Source organism: Pygocentrus nattereri, chromosome 14, assembly GCF_015220715.1.
Source record: "Pygocentrus nattereri isolate fPygNat1 chromosome 14, fPygNat1.pri, whole genome shotgun sequence".
In the NCBI taxonomy this organism is placed as follows: Eukaryota; Metazoa; Chordata; class Actinopteri; order Characiformes; family Serrasalmidae; genus Pygocentrus; species Pygocentrus nattereri.
In genome coordinates this window covers 14,136,697-14,160,867 of record NC_051224.1, presented here as the reverse complement: position 1 = coordinate 14,160,867, position 24,171 = coordinate 14,136,697, and the positions used below count along the sequence as shown (strand labels likewise).

General features: G+C 42.5%; 1 protein-coding gene across 3 annotated transcripts; it reads left to right on the top strand.

Annotated features, from left to right (window-relative positions):
* Positions 1 to 739: 739 nt before the first annotated feature.
* On the top strand, positions 740 to 23,676 carry cramp1 (cramped chromatin regulator homolog 1). 3 transcript variants are annotated; one of them, XM_017686379.2, is made up of 20 exons: positions 740 to 874; positions 2,969 to 3,309; positions 5,467 to 5,669; positions 6,092 to 6,245; positions 6,720 to 6,803; positions 6,938 to 6,986; positions 7,117 to 7,202; positions 7,561 to 7,684; positions 8,236 to 8,317; positions 8,586 to 9,434; positions 9,878 to 10,043; positions 10,178 to 10,344; positions 11,163 to 11,234; positions 11,424 to 11,505; positions 14,054 to 14,161; positions 14,291 to 14,451; positions 14,701 to 14,890; positions 15,175 to 15,339; positions 20,424 to 20,569; positions 22,358 to 23,676. In XM_017686379.2, the coding sequence occupies exons 2-20, from the start codon at positions 2,970 to 2,972 to the stop codon at positions 22,475 to 22,477; spliced, it is 3,348 nt and encodes a 1,115-aa protein (XP_017541868.2). In that variant the 5' UTR covers positions 740 to 874; position 2,969; the 3' UTR covers positions 22,478 to 23,676. The 3 variants fall into 3 exon arrangements, with proteins under 3 accessions (XP_017541868.2, XP_017541861.2, XP_017541876.2); XM_017686372.2 differs by lacking the exon at positions 740 to 874 and adding an exon at positions 2,204 to 2,545; XM_017686387.2 differs by lacking the exon at positions 740 to 874 and adding an exon at positions 2,624 to 2,785.
* The last annotated feature ends 495 nt before the right edge of the window (positions 23,677 to 24,171 follow it).

The following is a 24,171-nucleotide window of genomic DNA, read 5'->3' as shown; positions in this document are numbered from 1 at the left end:
TAAACTTTCCCACTTCGTCAATGTCCGTGTAAAAAGTGGAGGAAGTTACAGCTATGATGAAAACAAACAAACAAACTATATTTTTAAATTATAGAAATACATCCACATTCAGCCTTTATTCATGTATATTTTTACTTTAATACGTTTTTACTATATAGACATTTCTTTATTATTTTAAGTGGATCCGTTTTGTGCTCCTTAAACTTGCAATCATTTTAAATGCAAATAAGTATCTCAAGAATTATCTAATTGATTGTGTTGATCCTATATTCTATATATAGCTTTTTCTCTCTCTTAGTTGATGGTGGACCACTGCAAGCAACAGATCCGCAAATATGAGGCACTGCATGTTAATACTTCACAGGGGTCAACAAATCCCTATTAGAAGTACAAAACTAAACGTTTCCAATTTAAATACCAAATAAACCTTCTCCAATTAAAATAATGTTTAATATTCAACATGAAATCTATTTTATGTATTTGCTGGTGAACAGAAAACGAGCATCAATGTCACACGAATCTGGATTGTGATTGGACCAAACGACTCAAACGCTGTTAGACTCTTAATTGTTATTGGCCCAAATCATAACTTTGCTGTCTGGATCTGAATTGTGATTGGACCAAACCTTCTGCTCGCTGTGGGATTCTGTATTGTGATTGGACTGGTCACGCCTCGGCTGTTGCGTAGCAGCAACGTGCTTCAATGTGACCAATCAGAGCGCGTTCTTTGCGAGGTACTGGGCGTGGTCGCAACACGAGGGAAAACAACACAGGAAGGTTTGAGAGTGTCAGCCGTACAGCTAACAGTTAGCTTTGCTGTTCGCCTAATGTGGATAAGTGATCAGCTCGCTTAAGCTGTTAGACGCCTCACAAGGTAAAGTGCTGATATTTTACAGGAGCTATTTTGTAGTCGTCTTTGATGTAGTCACGTTAACATGCAATGCATAGGCGCCTTTTTATCCCGAGTTTGATTGCCCGCTTTAACGTTAGCTGCCTAGCCTCGTAGCTAAGCTAGTTAGCCAGCCGTTGTTTTGGTTAGAGTTAACTCAATTTAATGGAACTTGTTGCATGATATATTATCGCCATAGAAAGAAACGGTTGTACTTCACCGGTGTTCGAACAAAATACGGATGTTTTGTTTTAGGAAGCAAAGCTTTAAGCTAGCCAACGACAGGAATTACATACCAGTGTTCAGAAGCAAGCGAAGTCGCATTAACAGCACGTTGTTGATCATTTGTCTAATTTTTCTCGAGTAAACAAAGACCAGTAATGAGAATCTAATGGGTCTTCATGGAGTGTTTTTCACATAACTACCTGGCTTAAATTCACACAATGTTCTTGACCATCCATCTTATTTCCACAAATGTGTCATGTTTCTATATTAGTGTGAATAAGCGCATAATGAGATGCAGAAGGAAATACAGTGTGCTGACTTTGGTCTGGATCCTTCTCTCTCTCAAACATTCACATTGTCTGTGGTCACTGAGCTTCACATCTGTTTTTTTATGGTAGACAGCTGTGATCACCCTGACACTCACTCTGCAAATACAGTAGCATGTCAAGACACGGATTAAATATTGTTTTACACCAAAGGCTGAGATATTATCAGCGCGGTTGCTTCGTTGTTACGAAAACGGTGATCCCCTACGCTGTGTCTTTGTTCTTGTAATAAAGAACATGATAAGTTGCATGTATACACGTTTATTACCGTTAATCATAGATAAATATATCTAAAAGGGTCGAGTGCTTTTTGTAGCTTAGCCTGAGAGAGAGAGGAAGGCACACCCTAATTGGCGCAGACTACCAACCTGCTAGCAAATGTCCTGGAAACAGTTTAAAAAGAGATGATTCTTAATCGGGATCAGGTCAGCATTGATGATTGGGATTGTCACAGCTACAGTAATCAAAGTGCCCTGGGATCAGTTATGCTTTTAGGATGTGTAAAGTGACCTAGAACACCCACTCTTACTAAAGGAGTGTAGCACGGCATCAACTAAACTCTCTTGTGTATTGCAGTGATAACTAAACACGGGCTTCCTTTACCTTTTCTATGCATCGTTTGATGAATTTGTGATCTTTGATGTCACTGAGCAAATGTGAATTTGTGAAAACAAAAACACCATCAGTTAAGTTATGATGACGTAGTTCCAGCAAAGTCCAGGCTCGGGAGTGAGTGAGTGAGTGAGTGAGTAAGGATTGTGCGTCCGCTTAAAGCGCTGAGCAAGTTCAAAATATGACTGTCGGTCAGCCTTCGTGGTAGCGAATTTATTTATTTTTTAATGGTAAACGTGTTTACTGTAGACGCTGAAAGCACTGAGGGCTTGAGCTGGACTTGCTGGTGTATCTCTGAGAGTCGAGCTAACAACGGTCGAGCCGCAGCTCAGTCAGTTTGAGCAGCAGCAGCGAGGAGAAGGACGAGCCTAAGCTGACTCTCGTTCTCGGGCTTTGAATATGTTTAAATCGGTCGAGTGCTGGGCTCCAAAATCTTCGGACTCATGGTGAAGAGAAAGAAGATAGCGTCCGCTGGCGAAGAGCTGGAAAACGGGTAACGGTCGCTCCAGAGACTACCACTTTTTAAAAAATAAACATTAGAGGTCGAATGCGCGAGAGCGTTTTTCGTCGTCGTCGTCTGTCGTTTGTGCTGGGCGCTAAAGTGCGGGGAGCTTTTCGCCTTCGATGTCGGATTAAACAAAGCAGAAACTATCAACTCGAGTTCGGCCAAAGCTGGGGGAGAGTGGGAAGTGAATTTGATCGAAATATTGTAGTTTTGGTCGAAGTCGTGAAGGTAGAGAGATATATTTTTTCGACGCGGTTTTGTTGGGACGTTGTGAGGGGATTTGAAACAAACAGCGGCGGCCATGTTGAGTTGGAGTGAACGAACGTCGCCTTTCTAAGTTGCTCGCGTTTTGTTTTTTGATTTTCTGGATGTGAAAGCTCGTAAAAATGTGCTTTGTTTGTGTCCCGACAGCATGACAGTGGGCCATGGGGCTGCCTCGGAAGCCGACGGAGCCAGCAAAGCGGTCAGAAAGCTTGAGGGCGGCGAGGACGAGGAGAGCGCCGCCGCCGAGCAGCCGAGCACAAAGAGGGACGGAGAAGAGGAAACGCTTTTGCCGTCCGCCGCCGTCCGACCCGGTTCGACTCCCTCTCTTTCCACCTTGTCCTCGTCGCCGAACCCAAGCCTTGGTTCGCCCCCGCACGGCCAGGACCAGCACCATTTTCTCCGCTCCAGCGTACGACCTCCGAGCAAGCGGATACGGAAAGAGCTCGCTGCCCCGGCCGTAAACGGTCACAGCGGCGCCAGAGCCAGAGGTTAGTCGCCCCTCACCTGGAGCACGAAAACTTGGGCTCCGCTTTATATTTTGTCTCTTGGATTTGATCGGTATCAAAAAACGCTAGTGGCTGGACTGTGTAAACGGAGATCAGTTGATGGAAAACGGGGAACTTCTAAAGCGAGAAGGATGCTGCTGCTTTCGTTTGATTTGTCAACAGCACACTGAGCCACAGTACTGATAAGGTGGAGGAGGCAGATTGTTTGACAGTTGACATCTGAATTACTTTTTGGCCTCATTTCCAAAGTAACACACTCATGTTGGAGTAGGAAAATTCGCAGATTGTTGAATGTCAGGAATCTCTTTTGAATTGAATTAAGACCGTGCTTGTTCTGAGCAACAGTGATTAAACAACAGTGTCTTGGCAGCATGTAAATGTATGGTGTTGCAAGGATGCTGAGTTGCATGTTACAGTTTAGATTGGACTGATCTTTAAATGCTTGCCCAGTTATGTTTGGTTTGGGGAAATTGACATGTGTGCTCTAACCGATGGTTTTGGAGTTTTTTTTTTTAAATGCACTATGCGATTTAGATTATAGTACAGTCATTTTTTGTTGGTGTCTGACCGTAGAGACAGAGTTGGTGGGGGAGCTGGGTGTTGTTGGCTTCTTTTTCTCCCCACGTGTTGTTTTTGGATCAGTGTATTGAGCAGCAGGTCTGGAACACCTCCGAATGACTGTGCACACACTTCCTGACGTATGTGTACAGACACACCGCCAACGTATACTTAAATTCATATGGCACACTAAAGGAAAAAAAGAAATTATTCACTAACATACTGTCCCATTTTTCATTCTTTGATTTGTCTTTTTTTTCCTCTCTCAGCTTGGACATTGTGCATGTTAGTGTATTTTAGAGAATCAGTTATAGTATTGCACTGATACTGTATCAGTATCTGTGATCGAGAATATCAATACCATTGTGCAGTTTCTGATGTACATGCATGCTACTGAGTGACACTTGGATGATCAGCAGTAAATGGAGCTTAACTGAACCAATCAACATGTCAGCAGTGTGGGATTATGTCACAACTCGCACAACCTGTAGTAAAAATGCTCATTACAAAATCTGTAATGCCAGTATGCTAGAGTGATGGCAAGGTCAGCAAGAATTGAAAACATACATGAAATTTAATTATTTGTTTAAAGGGTAGTTCAGTTGTTTTTCAAAATTTGCACAAATTATCACAATTTTATATATTAAAAACCCAGAAGACATGTAGGTTTAATGCACATTCTGGATAGTAAATAGAATGGATATCTTTGCGTTATAGACGTTCCTGATTCCTGTTATTACCGTCGTATTACCACTGTATTTTTCTCTAGAACATAGCATTGAACATCAAAAATATCTGAATGACTTCATATCTCAGCAGTTAAATTATGCAGAAATTTAGAAAAATGTGGAATTCCACTTCAAAGATAAACAAGTGCACAGTGACTTGTCATAGCTCTGAAAATATTGGCATATGTTAAGTTATCCAAACAGTAAACGCCATTGATTCAAATGTAGCATGCTTTATTTATGACAATGTTCACTGTTTTTACCTAAATAAAATATGTAAATATCAGGAGGGGGTGTCACTGCATTTCCAGTCAGTAGGAAACAGTGTTTCATTTTTCTTGGGAAGCACAGGAATTAACCATATATATTGTACAGTAGAGCTCATATAATTTGTAAGATGGCTAGGTGCTAAATTTGGTCAAAACTGCCCATCAGTTTATCTTGTAAGGCCTATGCTGTTGTTTTATACTGTAATACGTCCTGTTTTTGTATTTATTGATGTGCCTGTATGCGTTTGTGAGTGCACACTAGAACTATTCTGAGTAAGGCATGTACCGTGTAAACACCTTTCCTCCCCATAATAGTTTCCCAGTAATATTACCATGAATAATAAGCAAGGCATGTTTACTCTCAGCTTAAGCTTGTGACTTCTCTCTGTCCTCCTCTTATTTTTAGTTAGAATAAACATGTTCCATCTATAGCACCTGGACATTTTTTCATTATTTCTGGTCAGTTCACCCACTAAAGTCCAGATGTTTTGGTATGAGCTTACAGCTGTGTGGTGTGAAGCTGTAAAAGACTTCCTGGTTTACCTCTATGCTCTTCTTGCGCCCTTTCCTATTCTCTGCCTTAGGTGGTGATGCAGTCCCTGCCGTATCTACAACAGGCCACACAGGCTCTGGTGCAGGCTCTGGGGCTGGAGGGACCTCTCGGTCGACTCCTAGGAACCAGGGACCAGTGGAGAAAGATGAGGGGGGGAACCAGAAGCGTGCACGGAGACAGTGGGAGTCCTGGAGCACTGAGGACAAAAACAGTTTCTTTGAAGGACTTTATGAGGTAATCTTTGTTTTGTTTGGATATTTGTAAAATTCCCATTTGCTAAAGTCTTTTAGGATTTACCTTGAACTACTTTACATTGCAACAAGTGCGTCACTGAAAATAGTTGGAATGTCGCTGTCCAGCAACAAATTCTGATAGTTCTCTATTTATTTATTTATTTATTTATTAATTAATTAATCAATCAATCAGTCAATCATTGTGTTTTTGGCATAACCATCTACAAAGAATTTAAAGCGGATGATAGAAAGCTTTTTTTTTTTGTCAGGGCTGCAGGGAGGTAGTATGGTTTTATGCACTGACCAGAGTGACATAATGTTAACAGTTTTTAAGATTGTGACTATGATGTTACATCAACCCCCTCCCGGAAAACTGAATTATAGACATTGGTCACTTTTTTCCCCTTTCTTGGGTTCTCTCAGCATGGGAAGGACTTTGAGGCCATTCAGAATAACATTGCTCTGAAGTATAAGAAGAAAGGGAAGCCTGCCAGTATGGTAAAGAACAAGGAGCAGGTTCGCCACTTCTATTACAGGACCTGGCACAAGATCTCCAAACACATTGATTTTAATAACGGTAAGACATATAAAGGTTTCTGTTAACTGTGGTTAACATGGATTTTAGTGGTACTGGGTGTAGTATGACAAGTGGATGTTATTGAAAAGGAAAAGACGACTACCCACAGGAAATAAAAGTTATAAAAGATGCAGAAAGATTATATGCAGGGTGTGTATGGTTTTGATGCTTTTAAATCCAGTGTTGCATAAGTGTGTGCTGTGCTGCATCCTGGGGATGATGTTATGGTGGTCGGCTGGACCCTATATACAGTACAGTGAAAAACACGCTGCAAATGAATGAAGATTGTCACTTGTTTATTTTAGTTTTGCAGAGCATCTGTGAATTTGCAGTATACTCTATTACTTTGCAGGGCATTTATGAAATACAGCTCATATGTTGTGATTTTGTTGAAAGTATTTTCTGCATTAGTCTTCTCAGCCACTGTATGATGTTCATGGTTGTGCCATTTTTATCTTTTTATCTTTTACTCAGCGTATTCTCGTGTGCTGAAGAAGTCCTCCCAGGAGCTTTATGGCCTCATATGCTATGCCGAGCTCAGGAAGAAGGTTGGAGGCTGTAAGTAGTGTCTGCCTTGTTAGGTCAACGGGGGGAAAAAAAAAATTTTTTAATGGTTGCATTGTGAAGAAATATGCTTAATGGTTCTCCCTCTCTCTGTGTCTGTTTTCTGTTTTGTTTTGTTTTTTCTTCAGTAATGGATGACAAGAATGTTGCCAAACTGAATGAGCTAATACAGCAAGGGTAAGTGTATGTTCTTGTGTATGAGAGAAGAGACTGGGTTTGCATTATTCACAAAAGGACTGTGCAGTATGTAGTTGGGTTATATTGCAGCTGGATGAACCTGTAACCTGATGTGTGTTTGTGGTTTCAGGGCCACCACGGTTCGCTCTAAAGGCAGGAACCTTAGGATCAAAGCTCCCATGTGTCGTGCACTGAAGAAACTCTGTGACCCAGATGGTGTGTATCTGTGTGTTAGAATATATGTATGCGTGGTCAACTGAGAAATGTAAGTGAGATGGGAGCTTGTGAGAGACACTCTTAGAATGAAGGTCCAGAGAAACAGAAAATGGGTCTAGTTCTGGTTAGCGGCATAGTGGATGTCTGTAGAGGCTGTGGCACCCCTCCAGTGTGTAGGTAGGGTGAATACTGTGTTTCTATGGTTACAGGCTGTGTGGCTGATTGGAAAGTGGGAGGAGATGCAGATTGAGGCCACGGACAAAATAGAGGAACAGCGAGTTTAATAGTCTTTGTACATGTTGGTCCATCTAGTTTTCTGTTCTGCTTATTTTCCCCTGTCCTCTATTCTCTTTCTAAGGAGTGAGTGATGAGGAGGACCAGAAACCTGTTAGGTTGCCACTGAAGGTTGCTGTGGAGTTGCAGCCACGTAGTAACCATTCTTGGACTAGGGTTCAGAGTTTGGCTCATAATCCTCGTCTCAGGTGAGTGTTGCCTGTCTCACACAGCTGCGTTCACCATAACTGTTGCATGACAGCTTTACAATTAATTTTGGATCTAATGGCTGCTGAATGCGTTTTTATTTTTAATTTTTGTATTTTTTTTATTAATCCCGTACCTACCTTTTGCTTGCCAATACAGTGGCCTATTTGTTTGTTTGTTTGTTTTGTAAATCCATCCAACAACTCCTGAGTATTTGCTGTATTTTGTGCACTTTTAATCTGTCTCCAATATAGGGAATACATTCTTATGTATACTTTTTAACCTGCTTGTTTTGAACTTTTTAACAGCCTGCTTGGAGGTTTGTGATTCAGTTGTTGACAATGAAAAGCACTAATTTGAGCCTTGAAAATAGTTTTTAAATATGTACATTGCTTTTAGTCAAGAGTAACAACTTCTGCTAGACAAATATGCTTAAACTATCTGAAAAATCAGAGAAACAGACTGAAATTAAGTGATGCAAAGTCAACTCTGTTTTAGTGAATAATGTCATGTTTCTCTGTTGCACAGTTGATCTCTGATATGTTTATTTTAGGATGGTAGTCGAGTTGCATAGGAAGGTGTCCAGTCTCATTGAGTTCCTGAAACAAAAATGGGCCATTCAGGACCAGCGAATTGTATCCTTTTAACACAGATGTCTCTGTTGTGTGTGTCTGTGAGTGAGAAACCTCATTGTTCAGTGTTCTTCAAAATGTGGAGAGCAGTCCAGTGGAACGACATTCAAGTTGCTCTTGTTGGGTAGTGTTTGTTTGTTTTTGTTTGTTTGTTTTGTTTTTTGTTGCATGTTTCAGGAATTTGACAAGTCCATTCTTTTTGTCAACTTTAACATCCATACTTGTTATCCATATTTGTTATGGTTTATGCCCTTAGCCAGAATGTGTGTAGCTTAAGAGCTTGGCAGAGAGGGAGGCTCTAGAGGGTGCAGCTCCGCCTGGCGAGTCTGAGGATTTATTCCTGTATCCAGCAGAGAGCAGCACCATCATTGCATTGCCAGGTGTTGCTCGTGTTGTTCACTCCAAGGCCTCCTGCACAGTACACTGGCAAGAAAGTGGGCGTGGTCGCCCAGGTGTCAGAGACCTGCCAGCCGCCCATATCCTAGGCATTCAGCCTGTTCGAGGAACAGGGAAACAAGGCAAGGGTGGCTCAGGAGGCACAGACTCAAAAAAAGTTGATGGGCAAGCTCCTGAGGGTTCTGATGGCAGTATCTCAACTCCTGGGACAGAGAACAATTTCAGCTCTGCCCAAAACACTAACTTTCTTACTCCTGTCACTCTGTCGTCATCATCTTCCTCCCCTTGCCCAGCACAGGAGGGTAGTGGGACATTGACTGTTGACCCAACAGGGACATCTCAGACGCAGACATGCTCTAGTGGGAGAGCTAAAGAAACTGTCAGTCAAAGAGAATCCATCCTGACAGACCAGAGCAAAGAGGAGCCTGGACCAGGAGGTGGAGCCACAGCAGATGGAATGCCACCTCCTTCCGAGTCTGCAGGCCGAGTTGAGGAGGCAGCTGGGAATGGACGCTCCCCGCAGCAGATTCGCGAAGAGGGCTGGAGCTCGCAGGGCTCTGAGAATGTAACGCTAGCCGAACTCTACCTCATGCTGGGCAAGCCGGGTAAACTGCAGCTGGAGTATGAGTGGCAACCCAAGCCCCGCCCCACAGCCCTGTCCACCACTCATCGCATGCTTCGCTGTCTCCTCAGGCTTGTCTCATCAGAGGTCAATCCCAAACCCGTGAGTTTCCTTGTATTTCAGTAAAATTAAAGACCAGTTGCTAATCATTTTTAACTTAGTTTTGAAAATGAACATAATCTAGAAAATTTATAAAAAAGTTTAAAGTTTATTGTATTGTATCTTATTGTTATTGTATTGCATTGAATGGCACAGAGTTCTGTGTTCAACTCTGTTTCTTTTTCTCTTGGTGTCTGCAATGACATATTTGTTTCTAGCAGTATCTGAGCTCAGGACTGTCTTTTTCTCTAAGCTATTAGTAACTAGCAAAGATACTTTCTCTAGATTGACAAAGCACTTTTTGTAAGTCACTCTGGATAAGAGCGTCTGCTAAATGCTGTAAATGTAAATGTAGAAAACCTAGTGAATTTATGACCAGTCTAACATTATGTGAGGTGCCCTGTTTTTTCTGCCTTCTCTTTGCCTTTTTGCTCTCACTTTCTCAGGCTCCAGATGTGTGTTCAGTCGGGACATCTCCAGTGAAGCCGGGGCAGGAGGAGCAGTCTCTGACGCCTCCAGGCAAAGCTCAGGCTGGGGGGACTCGCAGCCCCAGCTGTGGCCGCCAGCAGCACACAGCGCGCTCTAAAATTCTGCCCAATGCAGCCAGCACAGGTACATAACATATTTCTTTATGTTTTCAGTCCATGTACTAGACATCCAACTTATCAAGAAGGGTTATACAATCCAGGTGAGGTGCAGTTATCCTGGCAATGCACTAGACAAATTCAGTACATATTTCTCCACAGGTGGGCGTAATCTGCCACGTTCTCTATTGGTTTCCGGAGGTGACTGTGATGGGGGTGTGTTCGCTGTTCCGACAACTCTTCCGCCCAATAGTTCTCGGCACTTACGGATGTTTTCTCCCAACAAGGAGGCAGAGCTAGCCTTCCGCCAGCAGCTGGACTCAATCAGTGTAAGTGGGTGCCTAATTTAGAATTCAGGCCAGTCAAAAATTGGTTTAGCTCCAGCTTATCTCAAACACAGAAGTGAGTGCCACCAAATTCCATTACATTTGAGTTTAAACGTCATAACTGTGAATTACAATTTTTGACTTGAATTGTGAGGGGATGGAAATTAAACTTGATTACTGTAATGCTGAGTGGACAATACCCAAATCTCTGAATGGCTACACTTCTCACAACATTGTATAATTTATTTACATCCTGTTGTTTGTCAATGTAGCAGAGTGTACACTGTACAAAGGCTCACACGCTACATTGTATATCACCTGGAGAGATCTATGACGAATCGTGCCCCATTACAGAAGTCTCACGAAAGCAAATGTGAGAAGTGTCTCTTGTGCCAGCCTGGAATTTAAGAAACCTACTGTAGTTGGTTCTGCACTATTTGGGCATTAATCATTTTTAAACAAGGACACCGTTTTCAAGCAACTCGTGCTCTTTCCATACTTTTGTCCATGAACTTTTGTAGGATTCACTCAGGAACCATTAACACTACATGAGCAGTCATTATGGGTGCATGCAGCAGTTTGTCGCTGATCTGGATGGTTTGTTGAAGATTGAAAAATTTGTCTGCAGCTAGAACATTGGGGATAATATGTAATTTAGGTGAAACTTAGAATTCTTGGCAGATCACCATTGCATTCAATTTGTTTTGCTATCAGGACTTCTATGTTTTTGGGTTCTTGGATTACAACTGCACTAAGAAAAATAGAGTTCTATTCTTATCTTGATTAAATTACTATTTAATTTTCTTATGTTTGCTTTTTAGTCAGATATTTTCCTACCCAAGCAAAGAAAGGTGGGCAGGGGACGCCCACTGAGGAAGCCACTCGTTGTGCAGGTGAGACAAGCGTATATGGAGAGAAGTTAAAGGGTGGAACAGGCCTAGACACAAGAAATCAATGGAAAGGATATTTTTCCTTCATGAATGCTGAAGGATTGTTGCTGTCACTGTTGACTGTGACTACATCTTAGACTACAGGTTTCACTTGCTTCTCAAACATTAATGGGATCTGTTCTATGTTTGCAGAGAACTTTGCTGCCTCGAACAACAGGAGACACCTCCCAGCATGTGTGCTCCTTCTCCATTCTCTCCAATTCTTCAGCTACTGGTAAAATACATGTTCACATTCTGTTAGCTGTGTCACTTGGCTCTCAGTATCCATCCATCCATCCATTATCTTCCGCTTGTCCGGGGTTCGGGTCGCGGGGGCAGCATCCTAAGCAATGAAGCCCAGACCTCCCTTTCCCCAGCCACTTCCACCAGCTCTCCAAGGGGGATTCCGAGGCGCTCCCAGGCCAGCTGGGCGATATAGTCGCGCCAGCGTGTCCTGGGTCTTCCCCAGTGATGTGACCCTGAGGTCACCAAACCGGACACCCTCCATCCCTTGACTGCGCTTAGAAATTCTATCCATAAAAATTATGAATAGAATCGGTGACAAAGGGCAGCCCTGACGGAGTCCAACTCTCACTGGGAACGAGTCTGACTTACTGCCGGCTATGCGAACCAAACTCCAGCTTCGTTTGTACAGGGCCTGAATGGCTCGTAGCAAAGAGCCATGTACCCCGTACTCCCGAAGCACCTCCCACAGAATACCCCGGGGAACACAGTCGAATGCCTTCTCCAGATCCACAAAGCACATGTGGACTGGTTGGGCAAACTCCCATGAACCCTCCAGAATCCTGGAGAGGGTGAAGAGTTGGTCCAGTGTTCCACGACCAGGGCGGAACCCGCACTGTTCCTCCTGGATCCGAGGTTCGACTATAAGCCGGACTCTCTTCTCCAGTACCCCTGCATAGACCTTGCCAGGGAGGCTGAGGAGTGTGATTCCCCTGTAGTTGGAACACACCCTCCGGTCCCCTTTTTTAAAAAGAGGCACCACCACCCCAGTCTGCCAATCCAGTGGCACCGCCCCCGATGTCCACGCAATGTTGAAAAGGCGTGTCAGCCAAGACAGCCCCACAACATCCAGAGCCTTGAGGAACTCAGGGCGGATCTCATCCACCCCTGGAGCCTTGCCACCAAGGAGCTTCTTAACTACCATAGCGACTTCGGCCTCAGTAATGGACAAGCCTATTCCCATGTCCCCAGACTCAGCCTCCTCACTGGAGAACGTGTCGGTGGGATTGAGAAGGTCCTCAAAGTATTCCTTCCACCGCCCAATGACGTCTTCAGTCGAAGTCAGCAGCACACCATCTCCACTATATACAGTGCTAGTGGCACACTGCTTTCCCCTTCTGAGTCGCCTGACGGTTTGCCAGAATCTTTTCGGAGCCGACTTAAAGTCAGTTTCCAAGGCCTCACCAAACTCCTCCCATACACGGGTTTTTGCCTTGGCAACAACTGAAGCCGCAGATCGCTTGGCCTGTCGATACCTGCCAGCTGCCTCTGGTGTCCCACAGGCCAACCATGCCCGGTAGGACTCCTTCTTCAGCTTGACGGCATCTCTCACCTGGGGTGTCCACCACCGGGTTCGAGGATTACCGCCCCGACAGGCACCAACTACCTTACGGCCACAGCTACAGTCAGCCGCTTCAGCAATGGAGGAATGGAACATGGCCCATTCTGAGTCAATGTCCCCCACCTCCCCCGATATCTGGTCAAAGTTCTGACGGAGGTGTGAGTTGAAGATCAATCTGACAGGATCTCACTATGCGTTTGGGTTTGCCTGGTCTGACCGGCATCTTCCCCCACCACCTGATCCAACTCACCACCAGGTGGTGATCAGTTGACAGCTCAGCTCCTCTCTTTACCCGAGTGTCCAAAACACATGGCCGCAAGTCCCATGACACGACTACAAAGTCAATCATTGAACTGCGGCCTAGGGTGTCCTGGTGCCATGTGCACTTATGGACATCCTTGTGTTCAAACATGGTGTTCGTGATGGACAAACTGTGGTTTGCGCAGAAGTCCAAAAACTGAACACCACACGGGTTCAGATCAGAGAGGCCATTCCTCCCAATCACACCCCTCCAGGTCTCACTGTCATTGCCCACGTGAGCGTTGAAGTCCCCCAGTAGGACAATAGAGTCTCCAGGAGGAGCACTTTCAAGCACCCTTCCCAAGGACTCTAAGAAGGCTGGGTACTCTGAACTGCTGTTCGGTGCATAAGCACAGACAACAGTCAGGACCCGTTCCCCAACCCGAAGGCGTAGGGAAGCTACCCTCTCGTCCACCGGAGAAAACCCCAACATACAGGCGCCGAGTCGAGGGGCTATGAGAAAGCCCACACCTGCCCGCCGCCTCTCACCATGGGCAACTCCAGAAAAGAATAAAGTCCAGCCCCTCTCAAGGAGATTGGACCCAGAGCCCAAGCTGTGTGTTGAGGTGAGCCCGACTATATCTAGCCGGTATCTCTCAACCTCGCGCACCAACTCAGGCTCCTTCCCCGCCAGTGAGGTAACGTTCCAAGTTCCAAAAGCCAGTTTCAGCAACCGAGGATCAGAATGCCAAGGCCCACGCCTTCGGACACTGCCCGATCCACAACGCACCGAACCCCTACTACTGCCCCTCCCATTGGTGGTGGGTCGATGGGAGGGGGCTCTCAGTATATCAGGCCAAAACATAGGTTTTCATGTTCACTTTTTGTTGTCTTTTTTAAATTTATTTTTAATATTTATTATTAATTTTTTATTTATTTATCCATCTTTCTTCTTTAGGCACGGGTTCTTTTCGGCCAATCCAAACCCGGCTCCCATCGACCCGTCCCATTCCTCTCAAACCTGCGTCCGCTACAATAAATCCCAGTTCTACCAGTCAGCTGTCCAGTAAGATTGCTGTCAAATCAGTAGTCCACCCTTTGCTGATGAATTTTTACAAATCACCTTCTAAACTTGCTTCAGCTGCCCCTGTTTTGCTATTATTAGTAAAATCTTTTGTCTGAAATTGTGCTTCAGGTGCAATTGACCTGGCAGCAAAGTCTGCAGGCATTATCCCAGGAAGTCCCTGTCGAGAGGTGGAGGGCCCTGCTGTAGAGACCCGCCTCAAAGGACCTGAGGACACCACGCCACCCGTGCCTGATGCTCCTGAACCTGAGCTGCTCCAGCAGGAGCCAGAGGTGAGTGAAAGAAAAAGTAATTACTTACATTGAGCTGTGTTAAACACTACGAAAAAAATATTTCACAAGACAAAGTTATTTTTTATGTATATCCATAAAAATCCACAATATCCATGTGGAAGACAAAAGTATATGGCAAGTATTTAGTATAAATAAATGATAAAATCTAAGATATGTCCTTGAACACAGAAATGAGCTGCTTTTTCGCCCTGATTTTAATTTTCCCCTTCTTGCTGCTTTTTTTGTTAGGGTGCTTTGCAAAACGGCGTTTCTCCACCGTCCCCAGAGGGTGGTGACTCCCTTTTGGCACCTCCCAGTGTTGCTTCCTTATTGGATATTTCTCTGCCTGGTCCTCCAGACGAATCCCTCCCCTCTGGAGAGCCCCACACTCATATTAGTGACTCCATTATTGAGCTTGCCATTAATTCTGCTCACTATGGTAGGTGTGGGTAAATCTGCTACTGGTATTGAAATATGGCTCTTAACTGAAGTCCAATCCTAGATTTGTATTAACTGGTAATTAACTGTTAATGTAACTAGTTGGCAAGGTAGAAACCACATTTAATCCCTGAGTAAAGGGAAGACATACAGTGTGTAATACATAAACCTCAAAATCTGTGACGTCATTAACTCTGTTACTGGATGTGATTCAGTTGCCATAGCCCAGATTCTATTTTAATGTGTGATATTTTTTCCATAATATGCCCTTCATATCATTCTTAGGTGATGGATCGTCTCTTTCTCCTCCAAAACTCAATGGAACTGACCGGTCCAAACTCCTCCCCTCACCCAGTGACAGCCCCGCCCACAGCTGGATGCCATCTCCTACGCATGACCCTCAGTGGTACCCCAATGACTCCAGCGACTCAACTCTGGGCTGCCTGCTCTGTGAGTACCATGTGCTCACTGAAAATTTAACTTTTAAAAAATCCATGTTGGATAATAGGTTGTTAAATATGTGTAGGTAGTGCTGTTATGCCCAAGAATCTAAATTGACTCAAAAGCATCCCTAAACCTCAATACTCATTAAGAATGTAAAGATTTATGAATATGCACGACTAGGGACCATGGACCAAGAACAGCTTGGCTAACTGTTGAACACAAAAAAACAGGGGCTCCCGAGTGGCACAAGGAGGAGATTGCAAGTTTGATCCCTGATGATGCTACAGCCATCCGTAGCCAGTCCAAGAGAGCACAATTGGTCTTACTCTCTCTGGGTGGGTAGGATGGCCTCCCCCTTCTTCCCCCATCACTCAACACGATGCTAGTCAGCGCAGACGTCTGTTAGAGCTTACGTAATAAGTCTGGCGGTTGGTGCTTTCCTCCGAGTGTTTTCGGCTGTCCAGTGCATTGCAGTGCATTGACGTTGCATGAGTGGTAGTTCCAAAAGAAGCGGTGGCTGGTTTCACAAGTCTGTGAGGAAGCCTGTCTTAGCCTTCATTGTTTTTTGCAAATATTCACTCATTTTGAATTTGATGCCTGCAACAACGTTCCAAAGAAGTGGGGACAGGGGCATGTTTACCACTGTGTTACATCACCTTTCCTTTTAACAACACTCAATAAGCGTTTGGGAACTGAGGACACTAATTGTTGAAGCTTTGTAGGTGGAATTCTTTCCCATTCTTGCTTGATATACAACTTCAGTTGTTCAGCAGTCCGGGGTCTCCATTGTCGTATTTTGCGCTTCATAATGTGCCACACATTTTCAGTGGGAGACAGGTCTGGACTGCAGGCAGGCCAGTCTAGTACCCGCACTCTTTAACTACGAAGCCACGCTGTTGTAACACGTGCAGAATGTGGCTTGGCATTGTCTTGCTGAAATAAGCAGGGACATCCCTGAAAAAGATGTTGCTTGGATGGCCTCTTTGGCCCGGAGGACGCGACGTCTATGATTTCCAAAAACAATTTGAAATGTGGACTCGTCAGACCACAGGACACTTTTCCACTTTGCGTCAGTCCATCTCAGATGAGCTTGGGCCCAGAGAAGCCGGCGGCGTTTCTGGGTGTTGTTGATATATGGCTTTCGCTTTGCATGGCAGAGTTTTAACTTGCACTTGTAGATGGAGCGACGAACTGTGTTCACTGACAATGGTTTTCTGAAGTGTTCCTGAGTCCATGTGCTAATATTTGGTTTTGGTAATAGTTGGTTTTCTGCCTTGCCGCTTACTTGCAGAGATTTCTCCAGATTCTCTGAATCTTTTGATGATATTATGTATGTAGATGATGAAATCCCTAAATTCCTTGCAATTGCACTTTGAGAAACATTGTTCTTAAACTGTTGGACTATTTGCTCATGCATTTGTTCACAAAGTGGTGAACCTCTCCCCATCCTTGCTTGTGAACGACCGAGCCTTTCAGTTTTTATTTATGTTTTACACAACATTCCAACTTCATTGGAATTGGGGTTGTAGGTTAATCAGTAACATAATTGGGTAGAATTGTACATAATAATTATACATGTACATAATAATTATACATGTAATTGGGTACATATTGCAAATTTCTCTGTCTCTTTGTTTTAAATTATTCAAGTGTTTATTCTTTTACATAAATGGTTGCAACTGTAATAAGCGCAACTTCCCTCTTGGATCAATAAAGAATTCTGATTCTGATAAAAAAAAAATGCATTCCAAAGAGGTGGAGTCTTTCAGAAGTAATGATTGGAAGGGTTTTCCACACTGAAAGACTGCAGGCAAATTGTGCAACAATTAAAGAAAAGCATTTTTCAGCATAAATTAACATGGAGCTTGGAGATTTCATAATCTATGGCTCATCATCCACAGAAAAAATTCAGAGAATCCAGATAAATCTCTGCGTGTCAGGGACAGGGCTGAAAACCAGTATTGGCCTGCTGTAATCATCAAGTTCTAGGGTGGTACTGCATTAAAAACAGACAAGAGTAGTGGAAATATCACTGCTTGGACTTGGGATAACTTTCAGAAAACATTGTCTGTGAACACAGTTCACCATTGCTAGGGATAGGTATTAAGAACCAGTACTAAGTTGGTACTAGTTCCTGACTGAACAGTACCAAAATATCGCTCTGACAAATGGTGCTGCTAACAGTATTGATGTACTGTTAATTCATTCTACATAGCAAGCTTTTTCAAATAGTCTGTGCTTGTTTGCATCATCAGGAGGGGTGTTCTGCTCTCCATGTGACGCAAGCGCTTGCATGCCTTTGACTATCTAAAGCGTTTTGTATGCTGAGCAAAATTCTCTGCTCTTTGGTCACGGCTGAAAAGGTCAGAAGTGATGTTTGGGAACTCCCCAAGAAACTCTGTGGAGTTGGGTGTCTGGTCTATAATTGAAACTTTATTCTAATTATGTAAATTAACATGTAGAGGCTGAAAAACAAAGTGCCCGCTAGCTTTTCTTTCCTCCCCCAAACTCTGCCAAAGAACCTGTAATTAGGCACTTTAACCTAAAAGTTTTGGTGAAAGTAAAACCAAGGCAGCCACATTTCTTTCCTGAGTGAAGAACTTGCACCACAGTGTGGCTACGCCATGATATGTAAAGAGAATAACACCAGCAACCTCATGGCACACTGGCAAATGTAGCATTCTAAAATTGTGCTACTTTACCTGCTGTCTTACTGTAGCACGTATTTATAGGTAGTTTTGTACATAAAATTCTAGGTAGGATAGTGCCTGAAGCAAGAGCATATAGCATCATTTAAGATGGAATGGTTAAATTAAGCTATCAAAAACTTAGATCACCTTACAAAAATGCTACCAGCATTAGAATTATGAAGCTGAAGTCAGTTTCCTATCCACTAGCTTCTTGTTTGAATTTACCCATTCCACATTAAATGGTACAGCAGCTATGTGCTCATGCCTCAGGTGCTATAATAATACTTGCTGCGCCATTTAAGGTGGAATGGGAAAATTCGAACAGGAAAGCTGGCAGATTGGAAACCAACTTCAGCCTCATAACTACAGGTATGATAGGTAGGATGGTTTGATAGTCTAGTCTGAATGTCCTTATCAGGAAACGTTTTCAGCATTAGAGTAATTAGGATACATTGGTAGTCTGAATCAGCTTATTGTGGGGGAAGCAGTAATATTGAGCTGAATCTGTCCTGAACCAAAATTTGGTAGCTAGTATAGCATAAATTGCTAACTGCTAGGTAGTATAAGTTTGAGTTTAGTATTTTCACATATAGTTTGTTTTAAGAGTTCTGTTAAAGTGAACCCAAAAGGGAACCAACTGCAAATGACCTCAGTTCTTTTTATGTTCACAATGTAAGTGAACTAATAAAAAGGAGACTTTTCTTTCTGGTCCTTTGAGATATCAGACACTGTTCATTGTTCAGAACACAACTCCTTTAGAACTCAGACCCCTTTCACACCACTTGGTGTGTGAGGTGTTCTCTGATAAACCTGACCTTTCAGGTGTCTAGAGGAACTACCAGACCCGCCTGCTGCGCTGCTATTGGCCACACTGAAACCACTGGCCAAAGCGCATTGCACAATATTGGAAAAATGACCCTGCGTGTGTGCCACGGTCTGCCACGGTCCCTTTTCTGCTGTGCTCCTCACTGAGCTCCACCTGGCGTTTGCGGTTTATTTTCCTTCATTCAGAGTTCAGTGTGAAAGCAGCTTAAAGTTGTGTTGCATGCCAAATGAACCTTTAACATGTAACTTCACGTGGGTTCTCGCATCTTAGCACTTTAATATGTCAGTGCTGCTGTCTTGTCGCAGATAACGGGCTGAATTTATTCTGAGAAGAACCTTATAAATGATCCTTTGTCTGTTTTTACCTGCTGAACTGCAGGAACACTGTGGCTGTGTGTACAGCAAGCCCCAATGTCATCACCAAAGAGCAAAGCAAAAGCTGACAGGGGCCATTTGGTTTTCACAATGCACAAATCAGTCGAACCACAAAATGAACTACAAACTAGTTTTGTGTTCAGTGAGATGCTGAAACAGCCCAAGTTTGAAAACGCCCTTTGTGTGAGCTGTTTTAACAACCAGGGTAACTGATTGTGTATTGCTTGTGTTTGTAATTTTTTTTTAACCGTAGGGAGATGACCACAGCCTTTTCACGTCTTTTCATGACATGCCTTTGTACTTTGCGCCACATTTATCAATAAGAGTATCAACAAGTATTGGTATCAATAAGCAGTATCCTAATGATACCCATCCATAGTCACTGCATCCACAGATGGAAGTTAAAATTCTGCCATGCAAAGAAGAAACCATATATAAAAGGATCCAGAAAGGCCACCCCTGTGATGGTATGAGGGGGGCTTCAGTGCACATGGCATGGGTGACATCTGTGAAACCATACTTTGCATATATTACAACAACATGGCTCTGCAGTAAAAGAGTCCAGGCGCTAACCTGGCCTGCCTGCAGTCCAGACCTGTCCTTTATTAAAAACATTTGCTGCATTATGAAACGAAAAATACAACAAAGGAGAGTCCAAACTGGACTCCCATATATCCCATATCAAGCAAGAATCGTAAAACATCTTACTTGACTACAGAAGTTGTGCTCCTCTGTTCCCAAATACTTACAGAGTGTTGTTAAATGAAAAGGTGATGCAAAGTAGTGGCAAACATGTCCCTCTCCCAGCTTTTTGAAACATGGCATCACATTCTAAATTTTTTAAAATTACAACATTTCTCAATTTAAAATTTGATGTGGTCTTTGTACCACTTCCTATTAAATATAGGGTTTAAATAATTTGCACATCATTGCGGTCTGTTTTTATTTACGTTTTGTACATGAGAACACCCATGTTTAATTGTAATGCATTTGACAAGCGTGACAATCATAATAAGCCATTAAGGAGGAGTTTAAAAATGCATTTTAATTGCAAGGTTTTTTCATTGTGTTTATGTTGAATGCTTTCCTTCCCTCTTGTTTTTGTGCAACAGCGCAATTGGTCATGTAATATGAACAGAAGCTCTACAATTATACAAACTCATACACTGATCAATCTTCTGCCTGTTCTCCTCACTGCAGCAAGCCTGGTGTCTCCTGATAAGACTCGTAGGACTGTCCTCCCCCCTGTAGAGCCCTCCAGTGGTACAGCCTTGCTTGGGCCTAGCCTGCTGGACAGCAACTCCCATGATTCTTTTCAGGCTCGTGGGCTGCCTGATGTAGTGGAGGTAAGAGTCTGCCTCAGTTGTCACTCAAATGAGAGACTCTCTTACATTGTAATTGTTTAATGTGAATAGTGTGATATTTTTAGCCAAGAAATGCATGAATAATGGCAGAATAAGGGCAGAAATTCCCCAGCAGGTAAACGTTACAGTATTTGGTTTGTAAGCTTTGCTTCATTTGCCTTCAAAGCCAGCAGCAAGATAAACTTCTGTACACCTCAAAAAAATTTTTTTTGTTTTTTTTTTTCCTGCCAAATGTCTCAACCTTTAATTGCTGCCTCACCTTGAGTAAGCGTGTGTTGAGCGTTTACTAAAGCGAAAACACCAATAACTTTTTGCTTGAGCAAACATGTCAGTGCCAAATAAAATTTGATATTTCTAATAACAGCAGCTTATAAATGACTCTGTAGCGGCAACAATGACATTATTAGATCATGGATTTTACAAAATAATAATATGATATGGTAAAATAATAATCTGTCACATTAAGTTTAAGTTGGTTCATCTGTTTCAACAGTGAAGTGAAAGTTAAGGAAGGCATCTACTGAGGTAAATAGAGATGGGATTAAAAAAAAACACAATTCATTAATTAAATGACTCATCTCTGTCCATAACTTGTAGTGTTTCTGTGCCTGTGAAGAGATTCGCCACAAAGCCTTGTGCCAAACTGTGCCAAAGCCTATCAGCCAAAACTTATATTGAACTGTCACTGTATGACTTGGTTAACGATAGTGACCGTGCCTATCAAGTGCAAGTGACCAACTCTACAGTCTAACAGCTAATTCAGGTGGGACTTTACAAAACAAGATGAAACGATCTGTAACTTGCACTACTGTCTGTTCAAAATAAATGACAAGAAACCTAACCTTAGTGTTTTTGCCCCCCGCCCCCACCCCCACCCCAATTGTATGGAACACGTACCGAACCATGAGGTCTAAACTGCAGCGTGAACCCAGCCATGATTTCTGTGCATCATTCTACCCCTAATGACCCCTGATTAAAATAATGAAAATGGAGAATAAGCATAAGGCGAGAACATCTAAAGCTAGGGAAAATTAAGGGTAAAATCTTTAAAGGGGAATTCTGCTTTTTTGTTGTTTGTTTGTTTGTTTGTTTGTTTGTTTTTGTTTTCCCCTTTCCCTCCTCCACTCTGGTCTTTTTTGTGTAACCCAGTTCTTGACACAAGATACAAAAGTCATAGTGGTTTTATATTAAATGCTTCATATTAGAGAAACTTGCTGAGTTAAAATTGTTTACTGTGCTACTAAGAACAAGACATCTAAAGCGTTAAATTCCTCCAAAAGATACCTCACAGAAAGCTTTTTATCTGAGTGGTTATAAAAACTGTATCTGATGACTGACTTAGACGTTGTTTTACAACAGTTTTGTGGGTTCCGTGTCATCAGTTTTACCACTGTCAGCATTTAAGACTCAGACATTGACATTGAGTCTTAAATCAGACATTGTTTTGGACAGTAAATAAATAAATATTTGTGTTGTAGACATCAGTAAGTTTACTGCAAGGCACCATTTCACAACAAACAACTCTGAATGGGCATTGGCATCTCAATGATTGGATTATGCCATAACGTCAAAATTAGTGTAATTCTCCTTCAGAATTGAAAGGCGGGCTATAAAAAGCCCAAATGTAAAATTAGAACTGAAAGCGAGCACAACATATTTGGAAAATGATGTCCAAACCCGATGTGAGAAGTCGGGTCTCTTCAGATTCAGACAAACATTTCAAGTTCTAGTCTGCATAACTATATATTTTGTGTATTTCTTTTGGGCCAGATGGATACTCAGCTTGCCTGCATGATGAGTGAGAGCAGCGTTGACTACATTGCCCGCTTCAATGATCTTGCCCAAGAGTTATCCGTCTCTGAAGCAAGTCTGCCTCCTCCAGGGGTTTGAGATGAAGAGGGTGAGGGGTTCTGTCCCTGCTTCACCTTTCCCACACATCGGGGTTGATGTGCTTGTATGGAGCTCTACACTATCAGTTCCAGACCCGCAATGTGTGGGACAGTGATGTAGAAGAATTCCAGTTCCTCCAGTTAGTGCGTGTGCGCGTGTGCGTGCATACGTGCGTGTTTGATTGAGCTTGTTGTAAGTGCAATAAAGACTGCCATGATCCTCGAGACTTTTCAGGATCAAATGTGTGCACCCATCGTTTCGTGGCTGTGGTCTTGAGAGCCACATTCCATACACTTCTTAAACAAATTTGTTTACAATGCAACCTCATGTACAGGAAACAAAGATCCGCCATATCTGAACAAATATTGCCTCCTGTAGATTTCTTTCCTTTCTCTTACGTCTGTCTCACTTTCCTGTTTGTGTCTGAGATGCATCTGTCTGTGTAAAGAGCCAAGGATGCTTTTCTGTGTTTGTCTTTGTGATTTTGTTCCTTTTTGGAAGATACCTGATCTGTCCTTGATTATCCTTTGCAAAATCCTGAATAAGCCATAAGTGTGCATGTGTAAATGTGTGTACATACAGTACACATCCTCCATATGCAGTCAATGTTGTATTTTTTTTGTTTTGTTTGTTTCTTTGTTTTTAATACTCTGGCTTCATAGTTCAATTGGCTTTGTCTAATTCAATATTGATTATCTGAAGACACTGCTAGAAGGGTTTTTATTTATTTATTGTGGGAAATGCAAGAACTAATTGGAAATTTCACCAACACTAAAAGAAAAACAACTAAGCAAAAGTCCATTTTTATATACTACCCTAAGATTTGTTAGTTATCAAATAACTAAATGCCCTTTGGTTTGATGGTTAGTACTCACAGCACTAAGTTGTTATTGTCTGCTTTTAAAGCCAGTAACTGGATGGTTTAAATAGTCATTGACACACTCTTGTGTACCCTGTTTCCGATAGAATGAATGTGTAATGTTTCTGATGTAAATAGATCATAAAAAGGTTCCAGTATTCACTGCGCTTTTTATAACATACTGTAAATTATTTGGATTATTTATTAATTTACATTTTTCAACAGTGATTTTTTTTAAACTTCCAAGGCATCTCCTTCCTGATGATTGAAAGATCCCTGTATTTGTTAAAAAGGGGTTTTACTTCACCATGTAAAAAAGAAATAGAGAGTTTCAAACCTGGTTCTCAGTGTCCTTCCCTGTTTGTTCATTGAAAGTTATGGCTGTTTGTTGAAAGCTATGGGTGTTTGTGGCTTTTTTGGTGTCGTTTCCACCAAAAAATTCCATTCTTTATGAATGTAATGTTATAATATTACTACCAAACATTATGATTATTTTACATTAAGAGCATTTTATTTCTCTTTATTTAACAAAGGCTCCCTAAGGACCACGACGTTACACGTCCGTGTTTTAGTCTAAAACCCGTCAGCATTGAGCAGTAACTTTCTTGATGAATCAGATTTACTGCCTTAACTGACACCAACTTGCCATTTGGGCCAGTAGGTTCTCATACTTAGTTTTAAGCGAGAACTTAAAAAAAATCTTGAGATTTTAGGACAGTCTGGCAGCCACCCCCAAAAAAACCTCTGTGGGAGGGTGTAAGAAATCAAACTGGTCCATACCAAAACTGCCACAATGGGCCATTTGGTGTATTTTTGGTCCTGCCGTTCTCTTTTG

What these genes read in the sequence shown, in the direction of transcription:
- cramp1 (XM_017686372.2), top strand. Translation starts at nt 2,496, where the DNA reads ATGGTGAAGAGAAAGAAGATAGCGTCCGCTGGCGAAGAGCTGGAAAAC. An exon ending in AATGAGCTAATACAGCAAGG is followed by an intron (nt 6,987 to 7,116) that starts GTAAGTGTATGT and finishes TTGTGGTTTCAG; the next exon opens with GGCCACCACGGTTCGCTCTA. An exon ending in AACTCTGGGCTGCCTGCTCT is followed by an intron (nt 15,340 to 20,423) that starts GTGAGTACCATG and finishes TCCTCACTGCAG; the next exon opens with CAAGCCTGGTGTCTCCTGAT.